Below are 24,732 nucleotides of genomic sequence, written 5' to 3' on the forward strand. Positions count from 1 at the left end.
CGGGAAGAGGAAGACAATCAACTAACATACCAAAATGTTTGCGTACATCTGGGGGAAGTGAGCTTGAACTGGGGCCAGTGACGGGGACATTTGGCTGATGCTCGCATTTGTTCTGTCCTCCCAAAACACCACCACCAACCCACCCTCCCCTCTCCGCCGACTTCCACAGGACGGTTCATTTGCAGGTCAGCATCAATGAGGGGCAGTCTTTCCTGACGAGCTCCACCACCATCACTGCCGCCAAATGCGTGAGTACCGAAAAATAAAAACGACGGCGACAACGGCTGAACGTGTCGTGCGTTAAATCCACGCGCATCGCTTCAGCTCAGTAGAGAGCAGCAACAACGTCTCCGAGGACAATGTGTTTGTTTGTATTTTGTGGGCACCGCTGTGGCGAGATGTTAACTACCTCGCCAGTTATGCAGGAGGTCGCGGGTTTGATCCCTACCTTGACGCCTCTCTCTCTCTCTCTCTGTCCCAATGGTCGCATGGATTTTTCTTTTGGTCCTCCAGTTTTTCCCTCCACATTTAGAAACGTGCGTTGAAGAGTATTTCGCTGCTAGACATTTCCACGTGATAAGCTACTTCGTTGAGCTATCATTTGTGGCCAGGTCGCTTCTGAAAATTAGCTATGTAGCTCAGTGGGCCTTACCTTGTCAAATAAAAAATAGGGAAAAAACAGAGGCGCTGCCAGCCTTAATACAGATTCATCGACAGTGCCAACGAAACTTTATCGACAGCAGACCATTTTATTTGATCGTAAAGCAAGTGGTCCATTCAGGGAGGAGTTGCGTAAGGACGACACACCCCTGCCCCCTTCATCGTGCCGTGTGTCGTAGGGAAGTAAAAGCGATACACATATTTTAAACGTTGGGGGGAAATTATTTGTAAATGCTCACACTATGAGTGCTTCATCATTATAATAAACGCTTGAGTATGTGGGTACGCTCGTGAGAAGTGTGATGAGATGTTAGTATGTTGAACTTCTTTCGCACCGTACGTAGCCAACCGTGCAAATCGAGGCCAGCTGTGCACATCGGAGGTGCAGGGGTGTAAGGATAACAAACTAAACACACAAAGCAGTTCCAAGGGAATGAGTATTCAATCCAGATGTAAAAGCCTCACGTGGCAGTGCCACAAGAGGCAGCGTAACTTTGGTAGTTCAAATTAGTTTTACGTGGCCAATGACAGCGAATTGTGTGAGAGCCATTTGAAATGAGTGGCCGATGGAAACACATTCCTGCGGAGGGAGCTGGTAGGAACGTTGGGTTGCTCGGTCAATGGCCAGGGTCAACGGCGGCGTGGTGTATTCAGCAAATATGGCCGACTGTGAGGGCAGGCACAAGCCGGCGTGAGTAGGTTAAACGTTGAGTTTTATAAGGGAACCACGGGGTGACCAGCCCCTCCCCACCCAGCCCCACCTCTCCCACCCCCCACCCAGCCCCACCCTCCCCACCCTCCCCTCCCCATCCAGCCCCACCCCTCCCATTTTTGGATGCACGACGGACGGACGGACACAATAATCCCCTGTGGGCTGGTGTAACCAGGAGGTTCCTACCAGTATAATGCACGTATATTAGCCGTGTAAAATAGAACGGTGTAACTAAAGTGTTGCTGCTACCTTAGGTGGGACCTATTTCTGCTCTGTGGCTTGCTCTGCCCAGTGCTGATCCGAACAGACCAGAATACCAGTTTTCATTTTAGGGTGTGTCTACCCAGGGAGATCGCAGTATTGGTTTAGATACTACATGCCACTGACTTTGTGCATGGCCTGGAATTGACGTCTCTGGGTTCATAGCGGAGTGCACTATCCACGACACCACTGCCACCACATGATTCATACACACAAGGCACATACACATATACACACACTCTCCAAACACACGTGTACACACTTACACGGATGAGAATACAAACAGGCACATTCACAGACACTATATATATATACACGCTCAAACGCATACAGGCACTGCATGAAAATACGTCCACGTACAAATACACACGCACGAAATACACACACACACATGAACACATACACGCACGCTATGTACACATGCACGTGCACGCAGAGGCATAAATACACAGACACACTCGCAAACATGCGTACTCGTATTCCATGTACACAAAGACATAAACGCACACAAAGACACACTCACAAACGCACACACATACAGAGATATGCAAATAAAAAGGGTGGGGGGGGGGCGAGGGGGGTGGGGGGGGCGAGTGGGGGGCGGTGGGGGGGGGGGGACCCAGTGACGAACACTGCAACGAGGCCTGACAGCAACAAGCGATTTCGAGACGCAAATTTTCAGAAACGAGCCAGTCTGCGTGCGTGCGTGCGTACGGGCACACCAGCTAAGCAGCCTGACAGATGACAAGGTGATTTACATCACATTAGTTCCGTGCTGCGATATCTCGGACAAGGCCCCGCGTATTATTTTTTATTGTTCTTGTTGTTATTGCTGTTGCCTTCCATCGTTACCTCCGAGTGCACGAGCGCACGGACGGGCACCCTCTTCCCACCGTTCACGTCGACGTACATTACCGAAATTGTGCTTAAGACCGAGAAATATTAATCAAAATTGCACTCCAGCTGTCAAACGCCCGCGTGTATATTTTTTAACAAGGTCCTCTAGGAATAGTCGATGATTAATACATTGCGCCAAATTGTTTGCTACTCGTGATATCAATTACATCCGATGAGATATTCATTATTTCAATTAAGTCGCGGAGAGGGGAGGGGTGGGGATACCCTTTCTTCTGATTTTTCACTTGCTGATATTTGCTTTTTTGTTGATGTGACGAGACGTGTTATTACGGTATGGCCAACGAGTGTGGAGACATTGTAAGGTAGATTGTATTATCCCACTGTTTCTCTGAACAAATATTGACGGAACCTCTCTGACCATCGCAGCCTCGACAGAAGCGCGTAAACGCTTCAGCCTCCTCACTGTGAGCCCGAAGCAAGGTGGTTAAATGGCACCTGGAGAATGGCGAAAGCATACGATGGTGTATCGTACGGCCCAGAGTGGAGTCATGCCTTTTAAGGCCAAGATGAAAAAATAATAGGAAAATGGGCAGTGCCAGGTGTAATGTCAATGAATTGTCTTGTTCATATTAAACACTGCATCGTCAACGGTCGGATGTTTAAATCTGCAAAACTTTTAAATTAATTCAGCTCCATTTGGCAACATTATTGTTTGCGGTAGGGTTAATCAAACTCATGCTATTTGTGGCTTATAGAGTCTACGTGACTGAATATGTACCGTGTTACATATTTGTTAAAAGTTTACACTTGCTGCTCAATTGTAATACAACTCACGCGGGCCAGTTCTTGTGCGCTGCTTGTTTAAACAAGTGATTATGCATGTGCAGTTTTAGCTTTAGAAGAACATTGTCTTAATTTGTTTTCCTACTACAACAGAGCCTTGGAAGAGCGTTCCAATCGAATTAATTATTCAACACTATTATAATGAACTCATTGAAAATTCAATTTATTTTCGTACCAAAGGATTTAAACTAAATTGAACACATAATGACCATGTTTAAATATAATTTTCTCCAGATTTATCGCTTTTATGCTCGCGATAAAATTAATGCATCCTAATTTTACAATGAAAATACGGTGTTTTATTTCACGATATTAATTTAACAATCGGCGCACCACGAGAGACTCACAGGAGCAGAGAGAATACTTTGACCAGGACCAAACCGCGATTTTATTTGGCCTAACGACCGCGCACGTTGATTGGGAGCATTTGCAAAGTTAATAGGCTCGCGGAGCTCCAACGAGCTCTGTTGTTTTGTGCTTTTTGCGGCGTAACAAATCGGGGCAAATTAGCCTTCGCGCTTTTCCTGTAAGCGCCGCGCTCTGCCACTGCGCGAAGCCAGATTAGCGCTGCCACGGCCGAGGCAGGCGAGGGATTTACACGAAATTGCCGTGACTTTTCTCTCACAAGGTGCACTTAACCTCCACGCTGCCACGAGCGCCCAGCGTGCCCTCCGTCTGAATCTCCCATTTGTCTGCAGCACTTGGACAAAAGTAAATGTCTGGATTTTTTTGTTGTAAAAATACCCGAAAAAAAAGTTCCCCCTCCTTTAAAAAAACGTTTCTTTCTCCTACGTTCCAAGTGAAATTCGTGGGGACTATTAATTTCCACTAAACGCATTACATTCAATCGCCTTCGTGATGCTTGGAGTCTGGCGGTTAAGGGAGTTATTAAGATGTTTGCACATCATGCGGCTAATTATTTGGGGAAAATCTCAATTAATGTGAACATTGGCAGAGCTCTGGTTTGCTTGTCAGGGCCATCTATTTATTATGCAATGTGATTATGTGAGCTCATCAGCAGTGTTCAAATCTGAAGCAAAGAATGTACTGTTTAATATTTAATTTACCAACAACTTAATGTAAAATAATTGGATTTTTTTACACGATGCAATGGAGGAAAACTTTTTTGCCGCACAAACACTGGTCAATAGATAGTTGCATTGGACACATTTTAATGTTTTCACTTCTTACATTTTTTGGCCAGCCACACAGTGCGGCATTAAACTTGTTAGCTTGTGTTCCAGCGGTCTGTAGTTTTAGCCTCTGAAAATCAACTATGTTACTCATGCGGTGCGCATTGCAATCGCAACGATGCCGATGCACTCATTGGACGCTATAAGAGTTTTGCGCTGGCGAACGGAGGATTCGCTTGGAGACGTTACACGGTAAATTATCGCCTAAATGCAAGTGCGTGTGCAAGCGAGGATGAACCAGACAGCGACATAGCATTTGCAGTCGCATCAGTCATTAAGAGCCCCCAGTTAGCAAACGGTGCACGCTGCTCTGAAATAATTTTAACACGCTGTGAAATAATATGCTCTTATTATGCGGCGGGAAAGCGACCCGCCTCGGTACACTAATTTATTTTAATGAGCAGCTTCGCTGGAAATTGCACCTCGTTAAAATGCTGTGGTTAACGAGGCCTTAATTACGACGCTGTTTGCAGCCTAATCAGCTAATTATTTCATTATGGCGCTGATGTGAGATTTTTGTTTACGCACACGTCCGTGCGCGTGCACGCGCGCGCGTGCGTGTGGGTTGGAGGGGGGGGCGCGCGTGCACGCGACGTGGCGCGCGCGGCGTATGGAATGTTGGCCCGGGAGCCACAGCGCGTTCCACCGTAAACCTTGCGCAATGAATACATTGACACAATGAGAGGTTAATTGTCGGTATTATTGCGATGACCGCACGTCACTTACCACAAGGCCCGTGCGGTAATTGTCTCTCTATTTAGATTGCCTCTCGCTCAGCAGTCGGTATCGAAAATCGAGCTCGGGGTTCGCGTGCTCGCAGGGCAGAGGAGGCAGCAATAAACGTGTGCCCGGAAATAACGAAGTATATAAATAACTTCGGTGTTGTTATTTTTTTTTATTTAGCCATGAATTCCAATAAAGTTTGCTAAAGTACACGGATGCATGTTACGCGAACGAATAAGTTGTTACTTGCAAATATTTATTCACTTGGTCATGTCGTCACTTATTAAAATTATCTTGCCAAGATTTTCTAATCATATGCAACGGCTCATTTATGTTATAATTAATATGTTTATGAAAATCATCGCTAGGCATTTGCTGGTGTTAGTTATTTAACGCGTGTGCTAAATATTACGCGAGCATAACAGGGGTAATATAACGCCCATTCACTTTAATTTATTTACAACGTAGCAACCTCTTAGTTAGAACTCATAATGAGCTTGATTAGATTAGAGCCACACATTACGCTAAAATGTTAACTCGCTTGATTTAATCTCCCTGCCTTTCCATTGATGGTGCCAGCCAAAAAAAACAACCACAAGCAACGGTAAGCGCTTTTCAATATTACACAGCGCTCCCTAAATAATAGCATCTTGATCGGGCACGCGAATGTGCGCGCGATGTGCAACTCGAACGCTCATCATGCCTCGAAGGGCTCATTGGGGTCACGGCCAGGGTGGGTCGAAGGGCTCATTGGGGTCACGGCCATGGTGGGTCGAAGGGCTCATTGGGGTCACGGCCAGGGTGGGTCGAAGGGCTCATTGGGGTCACGGCCAAGGTGGGTCGAAGGGCTCATTGGGGTCACGGCCATGGTGGGTCGAAGGGCTCATTGGGGTCACGGCCAGGGTGGGTCGAAGGGCTCATTGGGGTCACGGCCAGGGTGGGTCGAAGGGCTCATTGGGGTCACGGCCAGGGTGGGTCGAAGGGCTCATTGGGGTCACAGCCAGGGTGGTCGAAGGTTCGAAGCTCATCCTCTGGGACGTGTGGAGGGAGGGGGGGTGGTGGGGGGGTATCGGAGGGATGCCTGAACTTCAAATCCCCAAACCAAAGCGACATTTCCCTTCCCGGGAAAAAAAGTTTTGTCCGCGCTCGGCCGCCGACGGATAACGGCGGCTCATTACGGAGCCACGCTTGGCTATTCCCCGCGCGCCGGATGGAGAGCACGGCGCCCGGCGTGGAGACACCCAGAGGAGTTGCCGCCATCGCCGCAGCGGAAGGAGTGCGGTTGTCACTCTGGTCGCTCTCTCGCTCGCGGCGATGCCACCTTGGTCAGCTCGACTGGGACTGTTCACAGTTTCCGGGCTCTCTTCCTCGATTTTGTGAACGCCCAAGTTAAAGAGTGTTCGCAGCAGCGGCAGATTTTGGCTGCTGGCCATGGAACAAAGGCGGCAGTCACCGCATCGCGTGCTTTCGGATGCGCTTCTGCGGCCGTCTGGAACGCCTCTTCCTCCCGATATTAGAAAACGACTGGAGCTATGCACGCTCTTAAATCTAGATTGAAAATTCATTTCTTTAGAACTGATTATTGCGTTTAGTTTGTTGTCCTTCCCCCGCGCCTCCGATGAGCGCAGTTGGCTACGTACGGTGCGAAAGAACATACATCCACTTATTTTACGGCTGAGTCGAGCCTAGCAGAGACCCAGGATAAGTTCAACGAATCACCACTGATGTTAGCCATGACCGGGAATGGGCTTGCGTTACCGGCTTCATAGAACAGTGTGCAAGGTCAGTGCAGCACTGCTCCACTACTTACACACACACAGAGACACTCCATAGATCCCCAGATGACTGTCAAATTCCATTGTGGGGCTTCTGAAAGCATTCTTAACCTTTGTAAAATGCTCCTTCTCCAAAGATCACAGTTTCCACGCTAAATAATTGGACGTATTCATAATTCAACAGTGACATTTTCAATAAACTGAAATTAATACATGAATGATGTATCAAAATGCAGATGAAGTAACAAAAAAAATCCATATGTGGTTAGATCCAGAAGTTGTCGACTAGTCCACGTGACGGATGTGATATACGAGGGCCAACATAATGGGTCCCATTTAGATTTAAAGCTTTCGTGACTGCAGGGATTCGTCTTCTTGGTTCTTTCGGTAAAGTCACGTAGAAGGGAAATAATAAAATAATAAAAATTAAACATAATAAAATAATTTCAGACGCTGTCTTTCCGACAGACCTGTTCTTCACCTGAGGACGGCTGCTTGCGTTGTGGCCGAAACGTCGTGAGAATGATTTTATTTTTTTTATTTGTATTATTTTATTATTTCCCTTCTACGTGACTTTACCGAAAGAACCAAGAAGATTATGGGTCCCAACAAAAAATTGTGTAAAAATAGAAATAGTGCACATTCCAAGAGATTTTCACGCAAAAAAAAGAAAGAAACTTGTTCATTCGGAGACTGTTTCACGGCGCAGCTGTTTGCAATCACGTTTACGTATAATCGACAACAAAGAAATAACGTACAGCCCTTTACCAATAAACCGCCGTGCGGAGGGATTCCCCGAGCTGTGTCAGTCGGTCGTGGGAGTTCTTTGTCCCTAATCTGCCACACTGGGGAGGATAAGGGAGCGGTGGGTGAGGGGGGGAGGGTGTGTATGGAATGGGGAGCGGTGTCGCAGCGGTTAGCGCATTGCGCTACGAACCCGGCGACCCGGATTCGATTCCCCCTCATGCCCAGCACCAGTGACGATTATCTGAACTGATCCTGGGCCACCCCTAGGTCGACTCGGCTTCACATGAGTACCTGGTGAGGTATGTAAACATCACCTCTAGGGAGACAAAGGCGGCCAGGCGTGGTGCTGGCCACCCACCCCCTCCTGTGCGTTGCCGACTTTCATAGGTTTCATTTATTTCAAGTTTCATTTATTAGGTATAGCCCTGTGAGCCATGCGGCTCTTGAGTCGGGTGCAACCGCAACAAACACAATATGAACAGAGAACATCTTAAAGCGACGACGCGCAACAGAAACATCCTGGATAAACCAGCAACTCTTCCAGAATAAAAAACCCCCACCGTATTACAACGCTGTGTGCAAAAATCCCAGTGTGATGTAAGTCAAACTAACAGCACTTGCCCCAGCAGTCTAATGAATCTTTAAATGTATGTATATTGAACTTCTTTCACACCATACGTAGCCAACCGTGCTAATCGGTGGTGTGTGGGCTACAAGACTGGTTTGGCAGATTTCACTCACCACTGATCTTAATCCCGGATGGCAAGCAAATTCATAGCAGGTCGCCAGCTCCACAGCATAGTCAGCTGGTCGTAGTAAGAATACACTAAATTTGTAACACGGATATTTTTAGAATTCGGAGGTGCACAGTCAGAGCTCAGAGTCCCTCAAATGCAGAACATTACACCAAAGCCAACGCTGTCTAGAATTGATGAAAAGCCTCGCCTGACAGAAAAGATTGCACCAATGCTCCACTCCATTTTTTATTGAACAAATATAAACATAGTACATCAGCCTACTTGACTTGTGACACATTACCAAGTGGCATTTGTTTAAGCCGGTTTTTACCTTCTCGGTCTCATCAGTAGTCTGGCTTGTTAAACAAATGCTGCCGGAATACCAGACGTTTAATTTATTTCCTTTGTTATGAAAAAATATATATATAAATGTTTCACCTGCACAATTCCTCTAGATGCAAATCTCGTTTGCAAGAATGATGTCAATCATCACGTCCCTCGCAAACGCGCGACAAGAGACCTTACTGGCAAAGGCAATCCGTACGAGACATGGGTCCCCCATTCAACGTTTAAAAAAACCGCAAATACCGTAACGCGGGTCCATTAAGCGCCGCCGCAACGCACGATGATGTTGGCGAACGCGGCATTCTCACGAGGAATAAATAACATGACGGGGTGGGTGGTGGGACGGTCGATTGTGCGCCGTTCGACAGCGCTCTAGACTCGGCAAACGGCGCCTCCACCGCGACCGGTTCCACAAAGCGATTTTTATTATTAAATCCTTTATATTAAGTTCACTTGCTTGCTTGCTTGCACGCTTACGACCGTGCAAATATTTCGGTCGTTTTTTAACCCACTTCCCGTGATCCAATCGAGCTGACATTTTGCACACAGACTCGTTGTGCGAGACAATTATTTTCGTGAAAAAAATTCCAAAATTTTTCACTTTTTAGGAAAAAGTTTTTTATATTTAATTTAAAATACCAATGTGATAAAAATGAAACTCTTACTCGAGAAAAACAGAAATGAATAATAAAATAAAACCGATGCCACGCATATAAAGGATTTATAGTGAAAAACTTAGTTTTTACGGGTTAATTTTTTTATTTCTCGAGCCGAGGACATTTCCACCAAACACCACCCCCAACTCCACCGCCCGGACCCTGGGCCCCGCAACGCAACTCCGCTGGCCGACGAGTGGCGGATCGCGCGCTCCCCGTGTCCCTGACGTTGTGAAGAGACGACGTCTCGCCCGCACAAGCCCGGCATCCAAGTCAGAACCGCTCAGCTCACCGCGAAAAGGCCACGCGTAACGTCACCTGATGGGTGCATCCCACACGTCGCTTGCGCGATGTTAACGCCCATCAACAATTTTTATTTTTGTTTCTTTATTTATTTGGGGGGGGGGGGTGGGAGGTTGTCTTTATATATTTCTTTAATGTACCGTGAGGAGGCTCGCGCTCATTCGCACAAACATATGTGCGGCCAATTATACAAATGTTCATGAAGGAGCAGAGAGGATATTTAAGCGCTTATTCGTACGCGTGTGTCAAATCGGAAATTCATCTTGAGCGGTTGCCTGTGCCTCACTATCAATGCTTCCAACGGCATTATCATCACGTGAGATTCATAATCACCAAAACGACGTATTTCTGGTTTTATTCATAGGACCAATGAAATATATTTACGATGGATTCCATCCATATGCACTTAATCGTTACGACTCTGCCATTTATTTTAAAAAATGCACTATATGTTCTAATTATGAATTTTGGCTCAATTGCTTAATGTTACTGACATAGATTAACAACGGTACGCTAATATAAGGTGCTGATGTAAAAACGACATTAATTTAAACGAGTTGCGTGTTTGTTAATGGGTGTTGGGCCTGTCATCGTTTAGGGTGTTGTTATTCCACTCAACACAGTTGCAGGCCATTCTGTTTCAAAGCTGCACGTCTGTGCCTTCAAGAGAAATACAGTAAATGCTTCAAGTTTAAAACGCTCTTTTGGGTTAATTATCGAGAGACACATTCGTGTAATAACTCGAGAGTACGGACAAAGCAAGTAAAAAAAAACAACATACAAACAAGTTAATGACATGAGGGAGAATGTGACATGATGTCATGTAACAAGATGAACCTACTGCACGGTTTACAGTTGGGCGCTCTATGGAACGATATCCCGAGGGCATTAACAACACACAGCAGCGTTGGGGGGGGGTGCACAGGGAAGTGGTAAAGGGTTGTTGGGAGGGTGGGCAGGGGTGGTGGTACGGAAGACGATGGTGCGGGCGGTGCCCAATTTGATCTTTTTTTTGTTCTAAACGCAAACAAACCTCGCAAACGTTGCGACCGCCTGCGCTTGCCTGAGTAAGGCGTTGCCGCTTGGGTTACAATCACGTCTCAGGCTGCAACGCCACCCCCCTCTACCCCTCTACCCCTCTCGTGTCTGCCGCGATTCACTCGCTACAACCAGATTGACGAGCTCCCTGGGCCGTGGCGCGCGTGCACGTGTGCACGACGCGCGCGCACGTGCGCACGTGTGCACGACGCGCGCGCACGTGCGCACGACGCGCGCGCACACGTGACCGATCGACGGGTGAGACGTGGTTGTGACCCCCCCCCACCCCCGAGAGGAATTCGCTGGTCGCGGTGCCCGAGAAGGTGGCACTCGAGTGATGGTGGGGGAGGCAGGTGAGTAGCGGGGAATTGTGAGGTTGAGAAGCAGCAGAAGCGGTACAATTGGAAGTGGGTAGTTGGGGAGGGAGGAGGGGAAGGTGGGGCTGGTGCGGTGTTTGGAGGAGCGAGGTAGGGAGGGAGGGAGGGGGGAGACGAGTGGCTGAGGCCAGTGAACGCAAGGGTCATGGCACCGCTGGAAGGTATCGGGGGTGATGTGCCCCCCTCCTCTGCCCCCCGCCCTGGTTTGTTTTTCTTGCGCCGCGTTCATTCACTCGCGAGCGCGTTCATGCGCGGGGAGTCGTCATCATCGTCGTCGTCGCATCACGAGCGCGCCGCCCGGGTAAGAAGGTGAGCCAAGAGATCATAGCGTCCTCTACTCGCTGCCTGAAATTGAGTAGAATGTTCTTGGTTTTTTCGGTAAAGTCACGTAGAAGGGAAGTAATAAAATAATAAAAATAAAACATAATAAAATAAGTCTCACGACGTTTCGGCTACAACGCAAGCAGCCGTCTTCAGGTGAAGAATGAGACACTGCCAAGCTAGGAGCTTATATATGAGCTGAAGACGGCTGCTTGCGTTGTAGCCGAAACGTCGTGAGAATTATTTTATTATGTTTTATTTTTATTCTTTTATTACTTCCCTTCTACGTGACTTTACCGAAAAAACCAAGAAGATTAATCCCTGCAGTCACGAAAGCTTTAAATCGAAATTTGATTAGAATGTTCAGCGGTCTATTTTCTACTTTGTGACTTGTGCGGACCAACTAATTGACGTGATTTTTTCGTAAACAGGATATTTGTTAAGTTACGCAAGCACTGAAATTGTTGTTTTGTTGGCGTGCGGTTACTTTTAGACGAAATCTAAATAAGAATGGGAAACAATATGGCAAATGTTTTCATGAGTTTCTTTGAATAGTCATTGTTTAGGCAAAGCCACTCTGGGAATTTAGTGCGAGAAAAACATTGCTGCAGAAAACAGATTCTCACTGGGAGGGAAACGATACTTAAAATCTGTAGCTGTTTCGTGCAGATGTTTACAGGCTGAAGCACAATGCGTGTCTCCAACGAAAACGTCAAATTGTGAAATTTCTGTGAATCGTATGCCTTTAACGATGACGATTTACGCATATTAGAAAAGCTGCTTGTCCGTTTAATCGACTGAATTATTTAACATAGATATTTCGGTAAATGTATCAAAACTGTACGTGGCTCTGCGAACGCACACTTCTTTTAAATGTTCAACGATGCGACTTCCAGCGAATCGCTGAAGCAATAAACGACGGCATGAACGGATCCGTTACCTTACGGGTGTAACATCGCTTCGAAGAACGATTTCACCTCAAGCCAATGCAAACCTTGAGCTTCGGTGAACAGACCCCTACAGACGCGAGGAAAAACAAAAAATACCAACGAATGAAAACAACTACATTTTGCCGCCACGAACAAAGACGGGATGTGTGTGCACCATCGAGCCCGGCGTCATCGCCGTACGAACCGCGTGGCTGCAGTTGACGTTCTTTGACGCGCGCGCGCGACGCGTCTCGTTACAGTCGAACGGGATCATCGCTCTCATCGCCATCCTCGTCATCCTGCTGCTGGTGGCACTCGTCCTGCTCTGGTGGTTCCTCCCTCTCTGCTGCACCATTGTGAGTAGCAGCACCCCCCCCACCCCCCCATGTCCACAATCCCCCCCTTCTTCAAGCCGTCACCTTGGTCAAGTAAAAGCGATCGCGCGGTGCAATATCAAGCAGCCTTTAACACCGAGCAAAACTGGTCGGCAGATCATGAGCCGTGCTCTATATCTACTGCTGGATGAAGGCTGCACCCCCCCCCCCTCCCCAAGTCGTGGCAATCCCTCACAGTTATGCGTCCGGCTTCTGCAGGGCCAGTGATTTCGTCGCTGCGTCTCTCTGCGACCGATTCAGTCTCGGGCGTCTGCCCTCATTTTTGGCTGTCGCTTTGTCGTCCGTCATGACCGCGGGTGTCTTGTCAGCATCCATTATTACACAGCACCCGTTATAAAAAAGAAATGTAGGCGGCAGTCCAGAGAAATGCGTTTGAAAATGTATTAAAAATAATAATGATAAAAATAATAGTCTGAGATGAATGTCAGTAAGGTTATGGTAAACACTTGGATGCCAATAATTTAAGTCTCACTGGCAGAACAGTTACCAGAAATATTTTCTGCCCTATTGCCCAACACCCTCCGTGTGTTCCTGCACGGGCTTGGCTTGTAATGTGATAATTCACCCGTTTACTGCCCGACGATTGCTGCCAAATAGAAATGGCTGCACTAGTAAAACGTTTTACAAGATTCTTTTTCAAAGGTCGGTGTGTAACAAAGCACAATGCGAGAACACAATGGTTGCAAGCTTAAACATGCTATGGTTAAGTTTGACACGTTGAAAATCAGTTTTCTGGTGTATTCCTGAAAACAATATCTTAGCTTCATGAAAGGACCAATTTTGGAGATGTAGCACTTACGACGCCTGCTATGGATTTGGTATAAACACTCCATTATTATCGTACCATATTTAAACTACGTAGACCCCACCGTGGTGGTGGGGTGGGTGGCAAGAGCTTGAGTTGAGAAACTACCCTAAATTATGAATTCTAAAATAACTTAGGTCATTGTGCACATTTTTTGCGGCAAAAAAAGTAGCTCCCACGTGGTGCGTATATCCTCCTCCTTCTCGCATTGAGCCCCAAGCACTGCACCTCTCAACCTTAATTTTGGAGCTTTCGTGACTGCAGGAATTATTCTTTGTTTCTTTCGGTTAAGTCACGTCTAAAGATAAAATAATAAATTAAAATAATAGCATATTACGACGTTTCGATTGCAACACAAGCAATCATCATCAGGCATAAAAGAAATAGCAACAAAAATCTAACCAGAAAACTATAGACAGACATACAAGCAGACAGACATCACAACGGCACACAGAGAGAGGACACATATCGGCACCTCTCAACCTCTCAGCAAACCGTCGTCGAATGCAATGGTGGGGAGCAGGGGGAGGAGGGCAGGCTCGCTGGAAACTAGTGCTAGCGTAAGTCAATAATTACGCACGTGCAACACAACCGATCGCTCAGACAAAAAAAATTAACCCGTAAAAACAAAGTTTTTCACTCTAAATCCTTTATATGCGTGGCGGCTAGAGTCCTCTCGTCCTCTGGCTTGAGATGGCTGCCACCTATGGGTCAGATGATTGTCTGCCAGCATTAAGCAATTGGTAATTAAATATTTATTTATTTTCTCCTAAACAGTGTAACATTTTGGGAAAAAATTTTCACGAAAATTACTTGTCACGCACAACGAGTCTGTGTGCAAAATGTCAGCTCGATTGGATCACGGGAAGTGGGTTAAAAAACGACCGAAAGATTTGCACGGTCGTAAGCGCGCAAGCAAGCAAGCGAGTGTACTTAATATAAAGGATTTAAAAAAAAGAAAACGGGGGAGTTTAGCGAGGCATCGATAATGCGCGATTCTCGCGTGAAGACCCGGCCAGGAAGCTGGCAACGACCAAGCCGGCGAGGTGTGCCCATGAACGAAGGCGTTGCCAGCGTGGAATGCATTAGCGTTGACCGGAGCGCATCCGTTTTGCGGTGGGGAACAGATGGGTTGAACAGCTGGTGGAGAAGTGATACATTTCACTGCAAGATACCTCCCAGTCTGCCACCTCCATTAGCCCCAGTTAGCTTGCGATTAAACAAACCATCTTAAAGAAAAAGCCACCGAGTCTCTCGGCAAATGCATCATCGGCCGGCTCAAGCTGCTGCAGGACAGCAAGATTGTACAACGTGCGGAGCAAAATGAAAAATGGAAGAATAAAAAACCAGGAGGAGTAGAGCAATTATAAAATGTTAGATTTTTTTGTTGTTTTTGTAATTAGTGGTGCCCTTATATTCACGAATAGCTACCACAAAAATGGTCACGACTCTTGATGAGATTGCAAATTGTGTACTCTCCTAAATTTGTGCAGACTGACCCATTTTTAAAAGGAGTGCTTTCCATGCCAGATTTCCGTTGAATCTTTGCCAGATTTCTGGCTTGCGCTTACTGTAGTGGAATTATACGATCTTGCGGGTTCATAAAGAGTCAGTGGTTTATTTTAGAAAAATGGGCATTGCGCATTATATACATACGGTGCATAATTTATGTACACGTCAAATATCGTACTCATCTATACTTAGCAGCACACAGCTTTACTAATATAAGAAATACATCTAAAATCATCATTTTGACAGTTCACACATTTTCAATGGTTAATACACGTGAAGGTGCATGAATTGTATTCAATAGGAAATACTGTCATCATAGCTATAACTGCAATATTGTGTACACCGTGATCGTGGTCATGCACTATACTGCAATCTATATCCCCGTAATTACCGAGGGGAATTCAACCCTCATTGTTACACCAGGGCAGATGTTTTTCCCAGTCAATTTTGATGGGTGTAATCAAATATATGCATTCACACACACACATTAAATAATTATTAATGATAATAATTAATTAAAATCCTCCCCCACCCCCGTGCCATATCGGTCATGTTGTTTGACCATACTTCACCACGCTGGTCAATGTGCCTTTGCTGAAAGAACAACCAATAGAGACGTGTATGAAACATAATGATGCATTATTTACATTTTATTTCTAAAAATATTGAATATGGTTTTGCGAATTTTTTTTTTACTGCCGATAACCAGGTCCGTGTGGAAAATATTTGTCATTCAGTTCCTGAAAAATACATGCAAAAAAACGAGATTACATTTTTTTTGTCAACTGGAAATATTTGAAGCAACACACAATGATTAATTATACATGCAGATAAAAAAATTCAACAGCAATTGCTCACATTACATAGACTGTGTAGATTTGCTTTGTACATCTGAAGTCCAACATTTATTAACGCCATCCACGTCACTGCGCCTCAAAGATCTAGGGGGGGTTGCGATCCCAATGCAAATCAGCGGAGAGAATGCATTGGGCATTTGGCAAGGCTGCATTTTAGCCTAAGCACGTCAGCTCAAGTTAGCCGATGCTCTTGAACCCTGAACGGCTCACGAGTGCCCGACTGGGGAGAATGCACTCACTCCAAATCGCCACTTTAAATACAACACACACGTTCATTTGCCGATGATGTCCAGCGCGGCGAACTTTCCACAGCAGGCACCAAATCCCTCCAACAAAGGCAACAATGCTCCGTGACGATGCCACCATCTCGCCACGGTGGCAAGATGTTAACTACCTCGCCTGGTATACAGGAGGTCGTGGGTTTGATCCCGACCCTGACACTTGTATATTTGGAGTTTGCATGTTCTCCCCGTGGCTGCGTGGATTTTTCTCCGGGTCGTCGGGTTTTTCCCGCCACAATTAATAAAACACGCGTTTCGGAGTATTTGACTGCTATAAATTGCCACGTGATAAGCCACTTCATTGAGCCGTCATTTGTGACCAGGTCGCTTCTGAAAAAGAGATGCATAGCTCAGTGGGCCTCGTCTGGTAAAATAAATTCTGAAAATAAATGTTGTTTATAGTTTAGTTTTAGTTGATTAATTCTGCTACACTTAAAAGCGTGCTGGTAACTATAGCTCCAAAGTGTTTCCTGCGAGGCGGTGGTAAATAGGCTTGTTATGCCAGCAGTCAAGGTCGTGGACAAGTGTAGTCGTTGGGCACTTGAGTCACGTCTGCTGACCGTTTGCGGTAAACCACGGCTGCTTTCGATAGACATCGGTGCACACGACGCCATTTCATATGGAGCTTATGAAACTAAAAATGGAAAAACTTTATATAACACCGTTTTACATAACGACACACCGGACGTGTTGATTTTACGTATATTTACATTTTTACAAGTCCACAATAAAAACACATATTACGATAATAAAAAAAAAGTTATCCCTTATGATGAGAATTATTTTATACGGCTCGCATGCTGGTGCAAGATGGATTCTTACATCAAAAGATCCGGAGCGATGGCGATTAGCAAGGCCTTCATCCAGCAGTGAATAGATCATGGATGATGATACACACCGTTTTACATAACCACATACTGCCACACTTTACATTGGTAAAAAAAAAATGTAGAGCTCCACAGTTATTTTTAAAATAATAACCAGCAAATGTATTAATCTTCTTGGTTCTTTCGGTAAAGGCACGTAGAAGGGAAATAATAAAATAATAAAAATACAACTTATATAATATTATTCTTTTATTATTTCCCTTCTACGTGACTTTACCGAAAGAACCAAGAAGATGAATCCCTGCAGTCACGAAAGATTTAAATCGAAATTTAAAAGCAAATGAATTAGTAAACAAACATGTGTTTTATAACCACAATCCACATTGCTTTATTTATAAATATGCAATTTCATTTACGCAACAAAAAATCTTTGAATACGTGGACAAACCACAAAAAGCCTCAACAAGGCCTTTGAGACATTTCTTAATATTTTCTTGAATTCAACCAATGCCACTTTAATAATCTTCCCATTGAATCTCCACACAGGATATCTTTGCTGTGAAGTAGGACCGTTGCCGAAACGTTACCTATCATGGGGGTGGGGGGGGTGGTTTCCCTTCTCAGAATTATTGACGCACGTGTTGAGTTTTCAACGATGCACCTCCGATTAGCATGATTGGCTTACATTTCAAGTTTCATTTATTGGGTATAGCCCTGTGAGCCATGCGGCTCTTAAGTCAAGCGCAACCGCAACAAACAAAATATGAACACAGAACATCTTAAAGCGACGACGCGTAACAGAAACATCCTGGAATAAACCAGCAAATATTTTAAAAAAACGTATTCAAACGCTGTGTGCAAAAATCCCAATGTGGTGCAAGTCAACAATAACAACCATAAGACAATTTAGATGAACCATGTGTTTTCGAATCACCAAAATAAAGCTGCAAAAACAATGTAACAACAGTAATCACAGGAACTGTGATTCAAAATTTAACAATAAACGATATACATAACACGTACGACCAAACTTGCAGCCATAGCTGGAGCATGACACTCCCAGTGTATGAGGTGTGAGTGAGTCAGCGTATGATGTGTGAGTCAGCGTACGATGTGCGAGTGAGGGGGGGGTGCGAAAGAAATTCCACATGCATACACATATATGCAACATACGCACCACTCAACAAAAGAGTTACATTCAGGAACTATTTTATATTGCTTTTAACCCGACTTTTAACTTCCATAATGACAATATGGCGAGGAATTCTGGGAAGCAGTACAATGTCCGTTCTTGCTGCTACAGGTTGTGAAGCCGATTCCACCTCCGCCGCCACCACCTCCGCCAGTGAATAAGGTAAAGATCCTAAAATTGACATTCAACACACGACTTCACACACGCGGGTCAGTATTCTTATATTAGTTTCAATTGATCGACAGCACCCACTTCTATGCGCGCATCGCACTTGGCGGACAACGCAGCTTTTTGTAATTGGGGTGGGTTGCGCGGTTTAGAAAAGGAGCGCGTACACACTCGCAATTAAACTGATCCAATTCAGGGTGACGATGAGATTCAATCATCGGTTTACATTTGTTTTGTTTGACATATCAGTGGACGGTTGCACCTGTGGTGGGTGGGCTTCAAGTGGTCACGTCAACCTGTCGCCTGTCACACACAACACGCGTGGTTTGAACAATATTGATTCTTTCACGGGTGATTAGATGCGCGTGCCGTGAGCGCAAAAAAATATACATTTTTTTTTCATCGCGACATCCCACTCCCAATTTTCCGCGTTTACCAATTTACTGCCCATTCCAATTAAGACGTTTCGCGCGCGCTGCCCGTGCCCGATGATTGTTAAACCTGACCCGCGTGACGCAGCTAAGCAATCAAAGCTGCACGCGTGAAGAGAGAGAGAGAGCGCCGATTCAAATCGTGATTGAGATCTCGGTGTGCGTGCGTGCGTTTAGACGTGTCACGTGTTCCACACAGCTGCACTCAATCATCGGACACGTGCAGCGTGGAGCGATGTCATTTGTATTTGAATGCGGAAAGAGTAAATTGGTAAACGGTCGTGATGACTTGAGTTTGGGAAAGCCCCCCGCGATAATTGATGCGTAAATTAGCCGGGGAAACTGGCTAAACGGGTTAACCCGTGTAACAAATCAAATACACTCGAAATCAATCAATCAAACTCAATCGTTGTGAAGCAAAATTATATTTTGAGTTGTGTTTGATTTGCTGTCGAGATAATTGGCACGCACCAACTCGCTTCTCTTTACATCTTAATTTGCCCAGAACAAAGGAAAATGTGTTATAGAGTGTCACACGCATTGTTAACGTCAGCTCTTGAGAAAGACCGGTGTTTGATTATAATTATCGGTTTGGCAAACACACTAGCAACTTGTTTTTAACAGATTATTATCTCCCAACACCTGTAAATTCCTCTTTAAGTGCTGTGCTAGGAATTATTGGCTCAACCTGTGAAATCTGCTGGCACAGTACATATCACGTGTTGTTTTCATTTCACTGCTGGCTTCCAAGGTTGTCTGAGTAACATATGGGGTCTCAGGAACGCGCCACATCTCACATGAACTAACAAGGGAAGACGGTCACCTAACGAGATGGTCATTTGGACCTAAATCCCACGGGGGAAACAAATAACTTCAGAGTGTTTCCCAAATTTCGATTCAAAGCTTTCGTGACTGCAGGGATTCATCTTCTTGGTTCTTTCGGTAAAGTCACGTAGAAGGGAAATAATAAAATAAAAAAATTAAACATAATAAAATAATAATTATTAATTATTAATAATAATTTTATTATTTTTATTCTATTCTGTTTTATTTTTATTATTTTATTATTTCCCTTCTACGTGACTTTACCGAAATAACCAAGAAAATGTTTCCCAAATTTGTAGTTTGTGCAACGTTAAAATAAGCTTTGATTTCCCAACAAGAACGTGTGTTTAGAGTACAAACATCTAAAATGTGTGTATATATGTGGATAAAATGTAATATATTACAATCGCTCATTCTGCTCTTGCTGCCTCCTTAGTCTTGAACTTCGATTCCCCCACCCCCTGGTCCCTTCTTCCACGAACGCGCTCATCTCTCCGTGTCGCTCGCTCGCCCCTTTCCCCTCCCCACCCCGCGTGCGACACCCGACAGGAGGAGCCGGAGGAGATCGCACCGAAAAAGAAGTGGCCAACGGTGGACGCGTCCTACTATGGTGCCGGCGGGATCGGTGGCATCAAGCCAATGGAGGTAGGGGCAGTCCTCGACTTACAAACAGCCGCACTTACGAATCAGATTCGATGAAATATCTGGGTTTTTTCATATTGGCTTAAAACGCGAACTCTCGCTTGCAATTCTAGATTTGAAGCTTTCGTAACTGCAAGGATTCATATTCTTAGGTTTTTCCGGTAAAGTCACGTAGGTAAAAAATTTAAATTAATAAAAGTAAAATAAAAATAAAAGAAAAATAAAAAATCACGACGTTTCGGAGGCAACACAAGCTTCCGTCTTCAGTGGAACCGTCACAGCCCGACAGCTGTATCAAGTAAATGAGAGATTACAAGAGATACCACTCCGTATATATAATGGTTGAGGGGGGGTGGGGGAAGGGCCAGGAACGGCCCACTTTTTACTATTATGGTAATCTCGCTTGCAAATTGAACCGCGGCACTATTTTTGTTCGGCAGAGCGATCCCCCCTCCACGAGATGTGAATGAGTCAGCCTCGTGCTGGGCCTGAGTGTTTGTGTGTGTGTGTGGGCATTTAAATATACAGCAGATTACTGTGTTCCGACTTACGAACGGGACACAGGAACAAATTGTATTCGTAAGTCAAAGCCTGTCCCATTGTAATGATTGGGTGTTGGATGTTGAACTTATTTCGCACCGCACGTAGCCGACTGCGCTAAACGGTGGTGCGGGGGAAGGACAACAAACTAAACACAAACAAGCAGTTCTTAGGAAATGTGTTTTTAATTTAGTATAGTGCAGTGTATTGTATGGTTGTGTAGTGTATAATGTAGTGTACAGTAGTGTAGTGTATTGGAGTGTATAGTGTCATGTATTGGAGTGTGCAGTGTAGTAGTGTTTGTAGTGTAGTGTATAATGTAGTGTGCAGTAGTGTAGTGTATTGGAGTGTATAGTGTCATGTATTGGAGTGTGCAGTGTAGTAGTGTTTGTTGCGTAGTGTTTTGTAGTGTAGTGTATAGTGTAGTGTATAGTGTAGTGTATGGTGGAGCTGCCTCTCTCACGCGAAGTTCTCATCACAGCTCCACGCGGCACCGCGCTCAACTCGGGTTTCCAAAATGAATGAATAACTGTTACACGCTTCTCGCACTCGGCTTGTTTTTATTCCAGGCTCGTGTGGTCTGTGTTTGCACTGCTAAGTAGTTCAGCTTCTTGCCCACCCGCCTGTCCAAGTGTGCATTAAAATGCGCTCCGTTTACCCATCAATTATTCATGTGCGTGTGAGCACGCGATGTGCTTGAATTAGACTGCTGAGGAATTGTGCAGTAATTGAGGCGTACTTTGCGGGGGGGGCTGCATATGCAACGCAGACACATCGCTGCAATTTTTGTTTACAATTCCAAAATGTCTTCTGGAAAAAATCGGACCAATTGCAAGCTTTGTTTTACCAACTCTGGTGGCTTCTTTTGAACACTGCGGTCAGCCATGTGTGTTTACATTAACATAAGGCACGAAGATGTAAACGTGTGGTACATAAGCCCGATTATGTTCATTTTTCCATTTTACACAGGGATTATATTGTTGCCGTGGGGGTTTTCTTTTTAAAATGATGACAAGTTTTTCGGTGCTACTTCGTCTTACAAAGGAATGGTCTAAGAAGATGTTTGATCGCTCGATAAGAAGAAAATTCCAGGTGATACCCCCAAGTATATTTTTCAAGGTCGATTTGGGTCAATGAGGCTTAATCTAATCATACTACATGAGAAAAAAGTTTTGCTGGCTGCCTGACTGCCTGGCTGGTTGGTCATGCACTGCCCAGCACGCAGAGGGGAGGGGGCATTGGGGGGGGGGGGGGTAGAAGTACAGTACAACAATATACTTTGCTGCACAACTATCTGCTGCCTCATCCACGGTGTAACCCCACAGCAGCTGCTGACACCCGCCTTCATGCGTGTGGTGAGTAGCAACGCAGGCTCAAACCCGCTTAGCTTCCGTGTAATGTAGATTATCATCTTGGATGCCATGCACATCAAAATTGTATTTAGTTTGTTGAACACGTAGGCTTTCGCGACCAATATCCATAATGCAGTTTTTTTGGGGTTAGATCGCGTAAATATATGAAAGCGTTGTTAAACCCGCCACCACCCGACACAGCCAATTAGTAAGATTTGTAACGCAAACAGAACGTGCCAATTCGTTACTAGTACAGCACACCGGTGTGGCTTGGCGTATTTTGTATTGTAAGGGTCGACCGTGTTGTCGTGCCTTGTCACGAGCGTTCCGAGCCTTCCCCCGCGTACCGCGGCTTCGGGATCCTCGCTGACAGATGGCTTCGCTCTGCCCCACTGGAGTGTGTTTGTGGCTTCATGACAGAGGTGTTTTCTGAAGCCGAGCCTGTGGAATGACGCAAAAAAACACACACGTCACCGTTTGTCGCGAAAGAAAAAACACCACGTCTGCTGCAGACGGACACTCGGATTGAACAAGCAGTAGTAGCGTGAAGAAGAAGATTACGTCCTGATTATTGAGAAAAGTATCCAAATTAGCCAGTTGTAATTTTTTTGAGAAATCGCAAAAAAAGACCTCGGTTTGCACGGAAAGGAAACAGATTGTGTTGGCGCTCAGGAACCCCATGCAATATGCTAAAATGATTTTCAAACTTTGGCAAATATGGCAGAGCCGGAAAAATGAATCATTATCTCAGCACGACAAAGAGCATGTCTCCAAAGCTTGCTGCAAATATCTCTTCGCAGCTCCACACACACATACCAACGAATGCAAATGCAGCTGCGTGGACAGCTATTCCTAATGCAGTCTTCTCGTCCACCCGGACACCACACATACCCCAATACTGATCCACCTTTTCACATTCATCAATAAACAAACGTACGTAATGTAATTGACCAAAACTGACGCGTGAATTGAGACGTGTGGTATATGAGCAGAGCTGGACTATAGCAACAGATTTTAAGAACGAATAATAATCATTCCAAGCCTGGTGGTGTTCATTCAGACGCTGTCCTTTCGACAGACCTGTTCTTCACCTGAGGACGGCTGCTTGCGTTGTGGCCGAAACGTCATGAGAATTATTTTATTACGTTTTATTTTTATTATTTTATTATTTCCCTTTTACGTGACTTTACCGAAAAAACCAAGAAGAGGAATCCCTGCAGTCACGAAAGCTTTAAATCGAAAAATAATAATGCCCTTTAGGCAAGAACGCCTTACCGAGTCTTAAGACTCTTTCTCAGGAACGTCCTGCAATTCCTTCAATGAGTACTTGCCATTTGGTAGGAAACAAAAGCAACTTTGTGAAAGCCAGCTGGTATATCAAGGCAGTCTCCCATCCAAATACGAACTGGAATTCAACCCTCCTTGGCTTCTGAGATGTGGAGCGACCGGGTCCAATCGAAGGCGGTTTTGGCCGAGGCTCAAGGAACCGTTGCGTTGTCGTTTGTTGTTGTTATCAGGCTGTAACTTGTCGCTGCACCTCCGATTCCTTCACCCGCAACTCCGATTAGCACGGTTGGCTACGTTCGATGTGAAAAAAGTTTTAAATACATACAAAGGCCAACCCCATTTCCTTCCATGTTTTGCTTAGTTTGTGTTATTCATCAGTGGCCTCCGAAGTTACATGAGTCCATCCCGCCATCTCTTCCGCTCTGTCTTCCTCAAGCCTCTTTTTCCCTTCCCCGGGTATCTTCTCCCGAGTGAATGTTGTCAATCTCTCGTCACGTTCGTTAGAGCGTGGAGGTCTCGTCCTCTACGTCCTGCCAGTTGCCCCCGATGTATCTACAGACGTGTGGGGGCCCGGTGGTGGCTGTGTGTGCGCGCGCGCGTGAATAGGTACGCTGGGGTGGCAAAGGCTGCACAGAGGAGGGGGCCAGGCTCAAGGCCACCCCCAACGCGGTCGTCACCATGCCAACGGAGGAGGAGGTCCAATTCCAACAAACCCCCCGGCCCCAGAGGAATGGCACGGCCGAAACCCCCCGCTCGCCTGCGCCACAGTGGTTCGCTCCGATCAAGGTGAGCTGCTCCTGTCTGATATGAAGAAGGGCCGATAATGCGGCAACTTAGGGCAGCGTTATTGAAGAATGCGTAAAATTTTGACATACGTGCTCGCGCGCTACTGGCAACGCAAGCATGGTGGGGTCTTTTTTTTTTGCTGTTCGTGAATCGGACCAGTGTTAGTTAGTTTCGTTCAAGAAATTGGCGACGCAAATATTTGTCGACAAAGTTTTCATATTGTTTTAGTCGACGATGGATATGGATGGATGATAGTAATGGGGCATTACGATCACGACAATGACTGCCCACCAGATATGAAAGTGCGACCATAACAACACTTCAGGAGTAATTAGCAACATATCAGAGACAGCA

The 24,732-nt window shown here is 45.5% G+C and overlaps 1 protein-coding gene across 1 annotated transcript in view; it reads left to right on the forward strand.

Annotated features, from left to right (window-relative positions):
- The window catches only part of LOC133350567 (anthrax toxin receptor 1-like), an 82,442-nt gene that overhangs the window by 47,420 nt on the left and 10,290 nt on the right, over window positions 1–24,732 (forward strand). Inside the window, exons 13-17 of the mRNA XM_061565032.1 lie at window positions 170–248; window positions 12,739–12,834; window positions 18,459–18,509; window positions 20,321–20,416; window positions 24,199–24,378. Coding sequence (XP_061421016.1) covers window positions 170–248; window positions 12,739–12,834; window positions 18,459–18,509; window positions 20,321–20,416; window positions 24,199–24,378 — 502 coding nt within the window. The remainder of the gene's footprint in view (window positions 1–169; window positions 249–12,738; window positions 12,835–18,458; window positions 18,510–20,320; window positions 20,417–24,198; window positions 24,379–24,732) is intronic.

This window comes from Lethenteron reissneri, chromosome 34 (assembly GCF_015708825.2).
Source record: "Lethenteron reissneri isolate LAM-NWPU_2019-01 chromosome 34, ASM1570882v1, whole genome shotgun sequence".
In the NCBI taxonomy this organism is placed as follows: Eukaryota; Metazoa; Chordata; class Hyperoartia; order Petromyzontiformes; family Petromyzontidae; genus Lethenteron; species Lethenteron reissneri.